Here is a 16,839-nt window from a genome sequence, read left to right as displayed (position 1 = left end):
AACAAAAAATCTTCTGATATCAGCAGGGAAGCCAAGTGGGAACACTCACTGTTCAAAGTGCTTTGCACAAGCTATAGAACACAATGTGATCATTAATATGTGTTTTGCATGTAGAGAGTTATCCTCTCATTTCAAGCATAACTGGACCCATCTCCTTAGCCCTAACCCTAACTCTAACCTAACTTGGTTTACTTGGCAGAAGTTTCATATCTGGATCAAAAGGCTGTAAATTGAAGTCCATGTTGGAATTTAAGACCATAGTAAATTTTATATTCCAGTGAGGTGCTGGGGGAAGATTGGATTATTATTGGATTATCTTTTGTCTTTTGAGGCCCTGACTGCTTGTTCAGATGGTTGTAAAAGATCCAATAACACTTTTCTGAAAGAGAGATAATTCTCCAGGTTTTCTTCTTGACAATCCTCCAAATTATTGAGGTATACATTGAAATCCACCTCATGGCTGTGGAATCTTGTTGGTGCAAATGACTTCTGTGTTTGCCTAAAAAAACAGTCACTACATCACCCGTGAGGCAACTTGAGACATTTCAAAGTGATGGGCACTGTAAAAATGTCTTACTTTGGTGGTGTAAGTTATGGCAAGAGGCCAGTCAGCTCCCTGGATGGTTCTGTTTGATTTTTTTCTTGGGCCTGCACTTCCGACCATTTTGGGAGCTAATCTGGAGCCACCCAATCCCAGGAAAAAAGCAGCACAACTGTCTATTGTTTACGCTCCAGAATACTTTCCTGAGGTTGGGCACTTCAACTTTCAGTCTGATCCTTGGTGCTCACCTCATAAAATTAAATGCAATAATAACTTGCATTTATATAGCATGGAATTTAGAGCGCGTGAGGATACGGGCGGCGGAGTTTTGAATTATTTGGATTTTGGCAATAGTGGACCTGGGGAGACTGACGAGGAGGGCATTGGAAGAATAGAGGTGAGAGGTGACGAAAGCATGGATGAGGGTTTCGGTCAGAGGCGGGCAATATGACGGAGGTGAAGGAAAGCAGTCCTAGTTAGATGTTGCGTAGGAAGGACAGCTGGCGATTGAACCTGACACATAAATTACCTACATGTTTGGTAAGTCTTGGGGATAGCTGGGGAGGATGAGGAGATCAGAGATGCAGGAGAGAAGATGTTGACGGGAGCCAAGGAGTATAGCTTCCATCTTGTTGACATTCAGCTGCAGGAAGTTTGCGCTCATCCAGGCCTTGATGTCTGACAAAGAAGCTGACAGAATAATAGCAGATCTGGACTTGCTGCTGGAGGAGAAGTAGATTTGGGTGTCGACATGTGGAAGTTTAATGCAGCTCCTTTGAAATAATGTGCAAGCATCTCCTCACTGTAACACCCATCATCGGAGCAGCCAGGCAAGTAAGGAAGCGAGTTCCAGGGAAAAAAACAACGATTCTTTGCTACAAGTAACATGTGAATTTCTGGCAATGTTTTTGTATTCTACAGTTTGAGGGAGTTCTTCAAAAAAATATTGGTCCTAGATTTTGTTTTCCTGTATAATGCAATGGTTTTGTTTCCTAATGTATAACAATAAAGTTGCAGTACTTATTTTCTATAACAATTTCTAATATTAAAAATAAATGACCCTTAGCATATTTAGTGTGTTGGTAAGTTCACTGTATCTTAGTGCTGTTGCCACAAGGACATTGGAATGTCAGGAAGAGATGGCCGTAAGTGGTTGGAATGAATCCTAATATTAGGCTTAGATGCAGGACTTAGTTCAGGAATGATAATAATTAACAGTAAGGGTTGAATAGTAGAGACTGATAAATATTCAAAAGTTTTTACCAGTGCTTATTGTGTGTTCATTTTGACTTCCATATTCTCAGTACTTGTTAGCAAGGATACTAGTTTATTGACCAGTGGAAAGCTTTAGGGGTAGATAACTTCCAAGAGTAGGCAAAACTACCCACCTTGGTGATGTACACTTAGAATGGGGGGAAATCCCGTACAAACCACACATTGCTAAGGTGGGTAACTTTATCATCAAATGGAAATGTGTGCCTTCCCCTAGCGTCCAAAGCCAGCGTGGTATCCTTGTTTCAAAGAAACAATCACATTTGATTTTGATGGGTCTGAATTTTTCAATCAATTGGAAGCAGACTAATCTGCTTTGGATAGGGACTGTGTCCTCAGTGCTAGTTCTGACTGTAGGTGTGAAGAAGAGGGGAATCTTAGCACTGAAATAATCTGCAGTGACTTCAGCTATTTACAGTGTTTATTGTGCGAAATCAGTGGTTTCACATTGACCAACCTCATTTCTTCCTACAATAAAATTATTAGCATTTAGATTTACTAGAAAGGATCGCTTGTTTTAAAATTGCCTGTGAACTTTGTTAATTAAATTCTTGGCCATTTTACGACGATGTGAATTGCTCATGGCTATACTTAATGGAGTTAATAGCTGGCTGTATGCTCACAGGGGTAGTTTAGAGCTCTGTAATTTATTAATGTTTTTTATATATTACTTGACATTCTTAAAATTCGAGGACTTAAAATTGGACGACTTTTTTTTATATATCCACTCAGTCTAAGTATGCAAATATAGCCATTATTCTTGAGGTAAGTTTATCTTGTCTAGTTCTGAAGCAAATGTCAAGTAGCTGTAAAAACAATGGAACAAACTGATAGTTCTGGCAAATAGATCATTACTCCACATTAACATGTAATTTCCCTAAACATGAAGAATGAAAATAGGCATGTAAATGATACATAATAATGTACTTTGGGATGTCTCCGATGTGAATATCGCTACATATTTGGTATAGCACCTTTCACATTCGGTGGACATTAAAGTGCTTCACATGATATACTGTAAAGTGTGTTTTGTGGCCAAACATGCCACCCAATTTTCCGCTCAGCAGTGTCCCACAAACAGCCATGAGTGAATGACCAATTTTATTTGGGGGATTGTTGGCCAGGGCACCGAGAGAAACACCCTTCTCTTTTTGAGTAGGGCCATGGGAGGTTTAACGTTCACCTGTACAAGCATACTGAGCCTCAGTTTAAAGGTTCATCTGAAAGATGGCACCTCCAACAATGCAGCAGTCAGGTGAACTTTGAAGATCCCATGGTCATTGACTTCCATGCTGTGTTTTTTTTTTGCTGTTTATGGGTCATTGTTGCGTACAAGTTGGCTGCCGTATTCATCTACAGAATACAGTTACTACACTTTGTAGTAAATTTTTTGAAGTGCTTTGAGAGATCTTCGTTATATGAAAGGCGCTGTTTGAAATTCAAGGATTAATATTATTATTTGATAAATTTATTGAGATTTATAACAGAAAACGTACATTAAAACCTCTTCCTCTCAGAAGCCCTCATCGCACTTCGCAAACTCATAAGTAAATGAAAACACAGAAGTAATTCACCCTTTGAAGAACCAGGTCCAGCTCAGTTCATCTCAGACTTGGTATTTACAGAAAGAGTTGCTGTGATGGTGACATTTCTTATGATGGTCCTTGGCGCTCTGTAATATCACCTTATTACAAGTGGGTTTACTGCTGTTTGCTTTTCTGTATTAAATGCTCCGATCCAGTACTTACTGGAAAGGTCTACTTCCCTCCATTTTATGCTCCCTTTTGCTTTTCATTTAATTTGGGGAAAATAAGAGTAAATGATACTCACCCAGATGAAGTCAAAGAGCCAAGTTTCACCTCTGCTTGTCTGAATTCACCCGCCCCTCATTCTAAGAATAAATATTATGATATAAAAATAAATATTTTCTCAACATTTGCTATGCAAAAAAATTAATATCATAAATGTGGCTGCAATTAAACTATCAATGCAATTAATCGGTAGAGTGACTGTGTATTTGTAGTGAATGCAGCAGACCAATTGCGCACTTGTACACAGAAATGTCCCACAAACAGTCATGAAACAAATGGCCAATTTTATTTGTGGGATTATTGGCCAGGACACTGAGAGAAACTTTTCGTTTTTGAATATGAAATGGAATCTTTAAGCCCATCTGTCCAGGCAGATGGGTCCTTGGTTTAACGTTTCATCTGTAGCCTGGCACCTCTGACAATGCAACACTACCGTGGCATTGCATTGGAGTGTCATCTTACACTTCATCTAACATCCCAAACACCTCAGACTATATAACGTTTTATTAATAACATCCCCTTATTCATTTTTATAATAGACACTTAAGAAATCATTTCCCCTTGCTCTAAATAAACTCTTTCACTACTTCAAAGAAAAATCCTAACTCACTCTAATTACGTAATACAATTGTTAAATTCTGAATGTTCACTGCTAACCTGTATTTGAAATGTGTTCATCTTTACAGTTCAGTTCTTTTACTTGCTTTTCAACTTACCTTAAACTGTGTTGATGTCTTTCTCATTTCTGTCATTTGGCATTCTGATGTGTATCAGTGAACTTGTCTACAGGGTCTAAAGGGAACCATCTAATTGAGTTTCATCCTGATAAAGATATTGTTTGATATAAATGGCACAGTTTAGGCCTACAGATATAATGGACTGTGCAGTGTGTTAAGAATGAGATGTAAATCACAAAGAATACGGGGAGAATGGAGGCTGAGTAATTCATTAGAAATTATAATGGTTCATTATAATGCTTCATTGGCTTCAAGTAATTTTTATATAAATATAAAACTATATAAATGTAATCTTATTGTTTTTGAGACTACCTATATTTTGCGTCACTTTTCTCGTTTTACCTGAGCTTTTGCTTTGTACTGATCTTGAAAAACAAGCTATTATGGAACTTACACAAATATTGAAAAAACAAAAACGTACCAATCTTGTGACATATTTGAAATGTGTTGGGCCTTTCAATATGGATATGAAAATAGGCTAATCTCGCATTTTGACAAGATTTGTATGTTGTGTTTCAGTATTGTGTGTATGGGCTCTGCAGTGGGTGTTTGCTCTGAGGGATGAGATCAGATGAGCTGAAGGGCTTCTTTCATACAAATCAATCTTGTGATACCACACTTCCTCTATTCCTGTGAAAGTACGCTGTCGTTTATGGCACTTATCACACACCATTTTCCATTTGATCCCAGCCCCCTCCATAGTTGAGTTTAACTTGCTGCTGAATATGACATTCTCTGCTTGATAGACTCTCCAGTATTTGTAAACTCCACCTACTCTCTTCCTACAGCATCAACTTGTTAATAAACAGTGACATGAACCCTAGACAAAAGACTAATGTATATGAAGGCAATGTATTGTTAAGTCTGTTGTTCTCTTACACTAAAAATATCCTTTTGTCCTTTTTTTGCAGGATTTAACAATACAGAGCGCATGTGTGATAAAGAATTTATAATCCGTAGGGCAGCTACAAACCGTGTCTTGAATGTCCTCCGACACTGGGTTTCCAAACACTCTCAGGTACAACTATTTAAATGCTGAGACACATTGCAATAATAATAATAATCCATGCTTTTGATACTTCACCTTTCATGTTGGGAGGATATCCAAAATGCTTCACAAGATTTACTGTATAGTATAGTGACTATATTTTGTAGAGGTGTAGGATCTGTCACACATCCAGAGGTTCACGTCATTGCATTGTTCCTCTGGTATCAGGAACCCCAGTGGAAGCCTAGATAGGAACCATTTCTCTCTCCCTGAGCACACACTCTATCCTGTCCTCGCTGACATCCATACACTGGGCATTCTCTTCCCAGAGGGACAAATCCTGCTTACTTAATCCTGGAGAGTTTACATTGACTCTGGTTGTCAGAGTCAATGCTTGGGAACCTCAGAGTGCATTTTGAGCTAATGTTAGAGTTTGACCAGCTAAATCCATGTACTTTGCCCTTACAAACACGGTTTGACAGATTTCCCACCATTTGTCCACCCTACCTGTTAGGATTTGGCTTGCAGTGTAACTGCATTAACAGGAACTGAGTGGGAAGCATCCCAGTCCCCAGTGACTGGTCTGCCCTTACAAGTCCTGCTGATGATCTATGCTGGCTGGTTTATCATGAGCAGTGTCCTGGAGTACTGAGGACACACCTGGTCCAGGAACTGGACTACTGAATCTGCTACAGAAGATTGACTTGATTCCAACAATCCGTTGCCAGACACATAACCTAGGAGCCAACTCAGCCACAATGTGAGCGCTCTTACCTGCTCTCTACCCCAGGAGGATCGTGCCCCACTTGCTGCTCTGGACTAGTTCAACACAAAACAGGACAGGATTCGTACTGTCAACTATCAGATCTGTGTGACTCAGCGCTGCATTGGGCAGTACTTCCATATCCCTTGGGCTATTGAGGGATGTGAATTATTTTATTTAAAATTGCTTTGTGATTTCAAGTTCTCTAATGGAGTGCATTCTATGAAAATTATCCATTTTCCCCTTGAGTCTTATAATAATTGTACTTTGCCTTAATGAAATTAATGGCTACAAAGTAATAGATGAATGGAGCAGGGTGCAGTGGATGGGGGAGGGGGAAAATACTTAACTGCTTGAAACCCTTTGGGGATTATGTTTTTTTTCCCAGAATACTACCAAACGTGCAAGCAGTCAGCCCAATTAGAGGCACTGCTAGTTTCTGCGGACTGGACTCTGACAGTCACTTTAGTAGGAAATCCATAGCTGCAGCTCTAATTGCAAGAAGTTTCAGGTCAATATGTCAAATCAGTTTGGTGAGCCAGGAGTATTGATGACAATTTGACATTACCTTGTGGCATTACTCCTCTTTCAGCTTTACTTTGTTCAGTGATGCTAAATAACAGACCAGATTCGAAGGGAGCTAGGAATCAACAAAGTATTGACTTAAATTAATGATGGGAATCATTACACAAGAATGTCCTCATAATGAGCTGTAGAGTCAGTATAAGCCCAATAAATTGAAATTATGCCTTCACTTTATGAACTGCTGTTTTTAAAATATTTCCTTGCCACCAAGACTGGGCAAAATTAATGAAGACACAAGGCTCAATTTCCAACATTTGCTTCATTTCTAAATTATAATGTTTAACAATATGTAGTTTCATTGAGACATGTATGAGGTTTTCGCCTAGAAAGCCTGATATCCACACTATTTGGGACCAAGTCTTCATTGTGGATATTAAAATAGTGTGAATATCAGCAGATATAAATGTTGTGTGCATTGTGTGTCTCTCTTTAATTCCAAACTGACCTGGACTGATCTCTCCACTCACTCTTCCCATTAACATTCATGTTCCTGCATCCCAATTTCACTTCACTGACCTCATGGCCTTTGGTGGGCTATCAATCCCGACTTCCAGATTGCAGTCAAAAACGGCTCTTGCTGCCAGCAGATTTATGTCATTCTGCCCTTGCTCTCTGGAACTCCATCCCAGAATTGCTCTGATTCTCTCCTCCACTCCCACCCCTCACCTCTCTCCTCATCTCGTCAAGGTTCATTTCATGATGGCATCCTCAGGTGCCCAAACAGTGCCAAGTGCTTTGAGATGTCCTGCTGATGTGAAAGGCATTATGTAAATGCATTGAGTGGGATTGCAGAGATATCAACAGGAATCACTACTTCTGAATCGATTTACAACTCTCACAAGTTAGACCCCACTTGCAGTGTTTGAAACCTGTTGAGAAATTTGGCATTAATACAAGGAATGTTGGTCTGATGGCTGCAATTAGAGCTCCATCTTATGGCAACAGACATTCCTACAGTCTGTGAGGCCTGAGATTGTGTCTGTGTAAGCACAAAAATGACAGAAAGCTTAAATCAGTGTCCATACCATTTATATAGTTGCGATATATAAAAGAGCAGGGAGTTTCTCCAGCTGTCCTGGCCGACTATCCCTCAGATAAAATCGATCATTCACTTCATGGCTGTTTGTGGGACGTTGTGCGTAAATTGGCTGCTGTGCTTGACTACAAATACAGTCACTACACTTTATAATAAAATCCTGCAAAGGCATACATATCAGTGATGTGATAAAATAAAAATACAGTCACTGCATTTTACAGTAAAATCCTGTGAAGCACTCTGAGATGTTCCTTGCATTTGTTATTACACCTTTCATGTAACAGAATTTCTCAAAGTGCTTCACAGGATCTTACGGTAAAATGCAGTGACTGTATTTTTTTTATTGTGTATTATGGTGTCACAACTTGTGTCAGCCTGGCTCAGTTGGCGGCACTTTCGCCACTGAATCAGAAGATTGTGGATTAAGTCTCATGCCAGGAGTCTACGTATAGTTTATGCTGATGCTCAGGTGCATTGCTGGGTATGTGTTGAATTGTTGGAGGTGACCTTCTTCGGATAAGACGTTAAACTGAGGTTGCGTCTGCCTGTCCAGGTGAGAGTTGCCACCTCTCCCATGGCACGACTCAAAAAAAGAAGGGAGTTTCTCCTTGTGTTCTGGCCAACAATCCTTAAATAGAATTAGTCACTCACTCCAAGACTGTTTTGTAGGACAATGCTGTGCACAAATTGGCTGCTGCGTTCTTCCACAAAATTCATACAGTCACATCACTTTATAGGATATCCTACAAAATGCTTTGAGACATCTTGACAACATGGTAAGAAGCTATATCAGATGAAGAATTACTTATTATTATGTAAGGGACTGTTCTTTTATAGGCAACCATGACAAGGCAAATGATCAATTAATCAGTGAATTATGGGCCATTGAGACTATGTAGTTTACTACTCATTTCTCTGGTCTTTTCCTAAATGAAGTTTTCTAATGGTATTCTTCAGATGATTATCCAATTGCCTTTAAGCGCTCAGAGACACCACCTCACATCAAGGGTGGTATGTAAATGCAAGTTGTTGTAAATGTTGTTTACAACAACTTAACATCATATAGCTATTTTAAATAAAATAATTTATAACCTTCAGTGGCCCAAAGAATATAAAAGCACTGCCCAGTGTATGGATGGATACATCTAAATGGGACTATTAGGAATACCTCATCACCAAAGGCCACTTTGACTACTAGAAATGAGACAAATGTATTTGAGGGCCAACTATTAGCCACTGTATTTACTGTATTACCAGCGATAAGGACGTAGGGAAATTCAAAATAAATTCAATGGCAATTAATTTAAGTGCTTTGTGACGTCTTCCCAATGTAAAAGGTACTATATAAATGTAAAAAATATTGTTATTCAGATGGGCATGGGATTATTGCCTTGTTTTATAAAGGACAGGCACCTCTGAAGGCTGAATGGATTAAATTTTAACTGATTTTGCACAATCAGTTTTAACCAGCCCAGATTTATGTTCGAGGTCAGTGTCTGTCGCTGACATCTTGAATAGAAATCCTTATATTGCACCAAACTAAACAATCCTACAGGCTGGCCTACCATCGAACGTCTCAAAGCGCTTCACGGTAGTAAAGTGCAGTCAACCTCAGTAGGCAATTTACACACAGCAGTATCCCACAAACAACCATGAACTGAATAATACATTTTATCTGGTGGAATTGTTGGTCAGGACAACAATTCCACCAGATAGTGGAAAGAAAGTCCCTTCGCCTTTTACCATGAGATAATTAAACTCATCAATAACAACAAATTTGTATAGTGGCTTTCATATCGGGAGGATGTCCCAAGTTGAACCTCCATCTGAACAGGCAAGCATTACCTTGTTTTAAAAGTCTCTTCAGAAGAATAGCAACTCATCTATGCAGTGCTCCCCCAGAACTGAATTCAAGTGTCAGAGAAGACTGTGAAAGCTCAGTGTCTCAAGGTGGACTTTAACCCACAACCCTCTGACTCAAGGTGAGAAAACTACCTAAGACAGTGTCTGATATATTTTGGAAGTGTATCAGGGAAAAGAACCAGGCAATTCAACTGAGTACTCAAAGAAAGGTGCCTGTAACTATACCTTTTAAAATCATGGATTCAATAGGTTTTAAGTGCTGGACTCTCATCTATTAATATTAATGAGTTTATTGGTGTCTGATTGTTTAGGATTTTGAGATGAACAGTGAGTTGAAGGCATGTGTTCTGGGGTTGTTAGAAGAAGTGATGCGAGATCCTGATCTTCTGCCGCAAGAAAGGAAAGCTACCGCCAACATTTTAAGGTAATATTTGTATACTTTGCTGATAATTCCAGGTAATGGTATGGGACTTCTGCTTTGTATAAGGAAGTAAAGTAGCAGACAATAATATTGACACTGTAAAAGCACTGCGTGCCATCAATTTACAGTTACTGGTTGTATTACTAATATTGGAAATTTACACCAACAATTAAACAGATGCGTTGAATGCCGACCTTATGTATAATCTTTAATATTGGACACACCTTTGAAAAAAAACTGAGGAATTAATGTACATTTCAGATCCTGTTGATATAATCCTGTTTCTCTCCACAATTATATCCTCCCTTTCTCTGCCTTGGTTTCCAATATTCCAGAGCTTTTTTCTCTCTGGTGTCTCGATTAAGTGAATAAAACGGAATAGGGAGGGGAGGAATAGCGGAGTAATTTGCGGAATTCCTTAATGCATTCTTTAACTTATTTAAGGAATATTTGAAGGAATAACAGCAGGTGGCACACCTTTCCAGGAAACGGTTTGTTCTCTCATTTTATATTTATCTGTGGAAACAGCAATATGTCACAAACAGGCAAAACGTGAATGACCAATATTCTGGAGGGTTGTTGGTCAGGACACTGAAAGAAACTCCCTTTTTGAATAGTGTCATAGGATCTTTAACACTTAAAAACAGATGAGCAAAACCTCGTCTTGACGTCTCATCCAACATTGCAGCAATTCTCCAGTATTGCACTAGGCTGTCATTTCAGACTGAGCCAGATTAACTGAATCAACTATAATAACTAGTTTTGCAACAGTGTTTTGTGTCAAATCAGCAGATTATCAAATCCGTGTTTCTTTAATAACAACTAAAAATATATTGGAGGTACAACAATTTTGATATGCTGATTATTCTGTTTTTCTGTGATAACAATGATGCAGTTACATCCTTCTAATATGCAGTAAACTCTCTGTCAGTGCGCTTTCACATGAAGAACTGGATGATGCACAGCTGAGGATGGAAGATATTATACAGCTGGTGAGTGCATCATTTGAGAAGTAAACCACGAATAAATCCAGAACTGTGTCATTTTGTCCTGGATGTTTAAATGCAGGATATTTAAAAGCAAAATTAGACAAGGACATAAAGAGGAAGGGTGTTAGTGGGTGCAGGAAAGCGCAGGGAATTGGGATGGATGGCTTCGCCTACAAAATACTCAGTCACTCCACCATACAGTATATCCTGTGAAGCTCTTTGAGACGTGTCGAAGATATGAGCAAACGCTATCACAAAATAATGAGCAAATTGTCTTCTATGTTCCACTTAAATGAAAACACTAAAAAAGAAACAGTATTGTCATTCAATAGACAGAAGTCACCTCCACTTTACACATAGCGGTGTTTATTTTTAGATATTAATTATGAAATCGAACTTTATATTCTCCCCAAAATTATTCCTATGCTCCCCCTCCCCTGCTCAGCAACTGGCTGTGTCATTATAAATAGCTCCTAGATGTTTTAAAAAAAAATCCTTGCATTTGGTATAGCACCTGTCACAAAAGGAGGATGTCCCAAAACACTTCACAAGTTATACTGTAAAGGGGAGTGACTGTGTTTTGTGGACGAACAGAGCAGCCAATTTGTGCACAGCATTGTCCCACAAACAGCTATGGAGTGAATGACCAATTTCATTTGTGGGTTGTTGGCCAGGACACCGGGAGAAATGCCCATCTCTTTTCAAATAGTCTCAAAGGATCTTTAACGTCTATCAGAACAGCCAGACGGTACCTTGGTTTAACATTTCATCAGAAGGACAATACCTTCAATACCACAGCACCACCTGCATTGCACTGGAGTGTCACCTTAGACTACATGAGTTCCAAGTGCCGACTTGAGGCTTGAACCCAGAAACTACCCTACGTGAAGGGCGCTATATAAATACAAGTTTTTGTTGTACTAATTTAATAACCTTTATAATTAAATAACTTTTCAGGTCCCCTGCATTTCCCACCACACCATTGGCGGTTGGGCATTCAGCCTCTGTGCCTCCACACTCTGGAACTATATCCCACAATCCCTCGGCCTCAGCCCCTCTCTTGCCTCCGTCATAACCCATCTGATTCTTCCTCTTTGATCGTACCTTTGGCCACCCTCCCACCCCCATCCGCCTGCCCTCCTCCCCTCCTGACTCCAACTCCCAGCTCAGGTCCGAACTCCCTGATTGTCCAGCGCCCTGGGACATCCTTCTGACGTGAAGGGTGCTATACAGGTGTAATTTATTGTTGTTGTTTAACTTAGATGTTGGGTGATACTACAGTCTAATGGAATGATAAGGCTTTTATAAAGCATCAAAAACAATTGAAAATAGATCGACTATAGTGGCATTGTAATTTAAGTGTGGTCTTTGACAAATTAATTAACTTTTTCCGCGAGCAGCAATGTTTCAAGTACACTCTACAGTAACTGAACCCAATTGCACTGTGCTATAAGGAATGTTAGGATGGAAGTTCGTGCATTCAGAGTGTGCAGATTTTGGCAAATTGTTGAATTTAGTCTTAACTTTGAAGATGCTTTTCTGTAGCTCTTCAAAAAATTACAGAAATCCAGCTTGAAAATTAAGATTGAACACAGACTTTCCTAGACTCGTGTGAATGTTGGGGGACATGGAGGGGCAGGAGCTTCTTAAGTAGTTTGTGGGTCACAGGTTGGCACCGTCGCTCTAATATAATAATAATAATCCTTGCATTTGATATAGCGCTTTTCACGTCTGCTAGACATCTCAAAGCGCTTCACAGAATATACTGTAAAATGAATTGACTGTATATTTCTGGGCGAAATACGGCAGCCAATTGCGCACAGCAGTGTCCCACAAACAGTCGTGGATTGAAAATGAACAATTTATTATTGTTTATTAATAAATATTATTAATATTAATATATTAATTATGTTAATATCAATAAATTTATTAATATTATTATTGAACATGCTGCCACAAGGAGTTGTTGAGGGAAGTAGCATAGATGTATTTAAGGGGAAGTTAGATAGGTACATGAGGGAGAAAGGAATAGAAGGTTATGCTTGAAGGCTTAGTTGAGGAAGGGCAGGAGGAGGCTCATGTGGAGCATAAACACCGGCAAAGACTAGTTGGGCTGAATGGCCTGTTTCTGTGGTATATGTTCTAATGTATTCTAATGTCCTAAGGGGCAATGCTTCACCTGTACAAAGTTGATTAAAAAGTAGTAAATATTTTATGATCTAATATTCTACACTCAAGGTTTATTTTCACTTATCGGGAGTTTTTCCAACTTGGCAGTATGTGCTTACAGTGGGAGGTTTCCATTTTAAGCACAAACTGCTTAAGTTTGGTTCATTCTCTGACCAGCAGAAATAACCACTTTGAGCATAACCTTCTAGTCCTCCAGAACTATAAAGTTTCTTCTGGCTTCAACCTTCTCAAAAATCCAGATTGTCACCAATCACATTAACACATTTGATATATCTAATGATAATTTAAACTAGAAAGAAGGAAAGTTAAAACCAGATAAATTCGTGCTATTCTTTTTATTTCCAAACTGCAATATTTAAACTTAGAACATGGATCCAATACTCTACAGAATTAGGTAAGCAGAGTGAGTCCCTCCATTGAGAGAGTACGCATTCTGTTCCAGACACAGGGAAAAATGTTTATGTGTAGGTGGCATACATACATGGAATACTCTAGTTTAAATACTCTTGCTCATGTTGATGGGTTTTTGCATGTGTCAGCAGACCAAAACAAAAACATTACACAAGAACAAAGTACAGTGAAATTTGATTCATTCAATATTGAATAATTGAATAGTGCAGATTATTGGATAGAATTCAGAGTTCTGGGAGATGAGCCTCCTATTATGTTTAGTCCGATTATATGAATAGTTTGGTTTATTGAATAATTTTTGCTGTCAAATTGAGTATTCAGTTAACAAAATTTCACTGTAATGAAATAGAACCACACTCATTGTTTATCATTCAGTGGAAGTGATGTAATTGACTCTTACCTGCTTAGTATTGCTTGTCCTGTCATGGTAAAAATAAAGTCTATAATATTATGTAAGAGACATTTTTCAGTCTACAAATTGTAATCTATTAGCACTAATTCATTTTGTAAAATTTGCATCAAGGGTTTCCAGTAAATTAAGTCTCCAAATCAGCAATGTACTAATTTAATCACAATTTAATCATTGCGCTTTTGTTGTACTAATCTGTTGCATAACCTGATGCTCTACAGACAAATGGCCCCAGGATGGAATCCTTTGAGACTCTCTCAGCCATGGAACTAGCAGAGCAGTTAACACTCCTTGATCATATTGTTTTCAGAAGCATACCATATGAGTAAGTTTGAGTTTTATTTTGGGATTGGGAGGGGTGGAAGTTCTTCTTTGTAAAAGTAAATCTGCATGCCTATAGAGATGTCCTCTTGGCGTGAAAGGTGCTCTACCAAAGTAAGGATTATTACTATTTTAGAATTATTATAGTTCCATCCAGGGAAATAAAAACTCTATGTTGGAGGAAGATTGTTTTTATTACAAGATTACACAAGATCACAAGCTCATTTGAACTCATCCTTAAAAATGCCCTTCCTGCAAACTGTTTCTTAAATGAGACTACTGCCCTAGCCTCATCAACTTTTTCTAACAACCTGTTCCAGTCATTTGTGGAGTCCTGTAGCTCAGTGGTTAGAGCACTCGCTTTGCAAGCGAGAGACCTGAGTTCAATTCCAGGCAGGTCAGGGCGAAACCTTGGGCAAGTTTCCTTACTCCACACACCTAATAATAATCCCTCCAAAACCAAAAACAATAATAAATTGGTCATTTTAATTCTACGACTGTTTGTGGGACATTGCTGTGCGCAAATGGCTGCCGCGTTCGCCCACAAATATACAGTCAATTCACTTTACAGTGTGTTCTGTGAAGCGCTTTGGGACGTCCTCCCGACGTGAAAAGCGCTATATCAAATGCAAGGATTATTATTATTATTATTAATTTCCCTCGCATAAAGAAATACTTTTTGGTGTCTGCCCTGATGCTGCCCTTTGCAGGCCTGATCCTGTGCTCTACTGATTTGGCATATCTGAAAGTATTATCCTGGGTTCACTCTCTCAACCCCATTTAGAATCTTGTATATCTCTATGAGATCTTATTATCTATGAGATAATTATTTGGGGAGGACAAGTTTGCAGGGCTATGTGGAGTCTGTAGCTCAATGGTTAGAGCACTTGCTTTGCAAGCGAGAGACCTGAGTTCAATTCCAGGCAGGGCGAAACCTTGGGCAAGTTTCCTTACTCCACAGGCCTAATAATAATCCCTCCAAAATCAAAAACAATAATAAATTGGTCATTTTGTGGAGTCCTGTAGCTCAGTGGTTAGAGCACTCGCTTTGTAACCGAGAGACCTGAGTTCAATTCCAGGCAGGGTGAAACCTTGGGCAAGTTTCCTTACTCCACACCCCTAATAATAATCCCTCCAAAAAAACAAAACAATAATAAATTGGTCATTTTCAATCTACGACTGTTTGTGGGACATTGCTGTGCGCAATTGGCTGCTGCGTTCGGCCACAAATATACAGTCAATTCACTTTACAGTGTGTTCTGTGAAGCACTTTGGGACATCCTCCCAACGTGAAAAGCGCTATATCAAATGCAAGGATTATTATTATTATAGAGTGGGGGAGTGGGATTGAATTGGACAGCTCTTTTCAAAGAGCTGGCACAGACAAGATGGGCCGAATGGCCTCCTTCTGTGCTGTATGATTCTATGATCTCCTCTGAGACATCTCTTTTCAAGGTTGAAGAGCTCCAACATCTAATCGTTCTTCATAGAACCCTCCTACACTGGTACACTGGTTATTTCTCTCTTCTGCATAGCCCCTATGGCTTAGGGCTTAGGTGACCTCCTTATAGTCCCAGCTCCAGTACTCCAGCTCCACTGGCCGGTGTAATCTTGTCTCCAGAGAGTGATGATGTATTTATTGTACTGGACCGAAAGTGGACGCAGAAATGATTTTTTAAAAAAAAGATATTAGCAATAGGTAGGATTGGAGGGTGGAAGAGGAGGTTGGAAGATTTCACGCTGAAGCTCTCCGATCTGGTAGAATGCAATAGTATTTTCCTAAGACTTTTTTTTGCTAGAGATCTGATGCACTTCATATTTAGAAATTGTTATTGGTGCATTAATTGGTGCAGGAAAGTACACTAGAAAAGAATAGAAAAAATAAATGCAGTAGAGAAATTTTTTGTTGTTGCTGGGGGCATTTCTAAACAGTGACAAATCCTTGTTCTGTAAAAATTCTCAGCTGTATTGGAAGAATTCTGTACTTCTGATTTCAAAAAGACTTGAGTTATAAAGGCCAGAACTAATGAGCGTAAAACTTTCAAAAGAGTAAAGCAAAAGCATGTGCTATCTTTACTTTGTCATTTTCTTTTCAGGGAGTTTCTTGGTCAAGGCTGGATGAAACTTGATAAAAATGAACGGACCCCATACATCATGAAAACCAGCAAGCATTTTAATGATGTAAGTGACCAGGAATTTTCCGAACCTCTGAGTTTGTACAGTGATTAAATGTTGCAGACAATTGTTGGTGTATGTTACAGAACAGGATGGGAAACTGACTCCCCATTTCCCCCTTGCTCAGACTCTCTGGGACAAGCCCAGTAAAGTCATTAATTATCAATAATAATAATCCTTGCATTTGATATGGCGCCTCATCACGTCTTTGAGACATCTCAAAGTGCTTCGCAGAATATACTGGAAAGTGAATTGACTGTATATTTTGTGGGCAAAACCCCCATTTAGAGATTTAGATACTAAATCTCAGTGTCAAAATGTTTCCAT

The 16,839-nt window shown here is 39.0% G+C and overlaps 1 protein-coding gene across 1 annotated transcript in view; it reads left to right on the top strand.

The window, feature by feature from the left end:
* Positions 1 to 16,839, top strand: part of rasgrf2b (Ras protein-specific guanine nucleotide-releasing factor 2b) — a 102,613-nt gene that overhangs the window by 78,194 nt on the left and 7,580 nt on the right. Inside the window, exons 18-22 of the mRNA XM_042334559.1 lie at positions 5,273 to 5,379; positions 9,908 to 10,020; positions 10,934 to 11,009; positions 14,238 to 14,341; positions 16,434 to 16,518. Coding sequence (XP_042190493.1) covers positions 5,273 to 5,379; positions 9,908 to 10,020; positions 10,934 to 11,009; positions 14,238 to 14,341; positions 16,434 to 16,518 — 485 coding nt within the window. The remainder of the gene's footprint in view (positions 1 to 5,272; positions 5,380 to 9,907; positions 10,021 to 10,933; positions 11,010 to 14,237; positions 14,342 to 16,433; positions 16,519 to 16,839) is intronic.

This window comes from Callorhinchus milii, unplaced genomic scaffold, assembly GCF_018977255.1.
Source record: "Callorhinchus milii isolate IMCB2004 unplaced genomic scaffold, IMCB_Cmil_1.0 Scaffold1, whole genome shotgun sequence".
NCBI lineage: Eukaryota > Metazoa > Chordata > Chondrichthyes > Chimaeriformes > Callorhinchidae > Callorhinchus > Callorhinchus milii.
The sequence above is the reverse complement of the archived record's forward strand: the minus strand, read 5'-3'. Positions and strand labels throughout refer to the sequence as shown.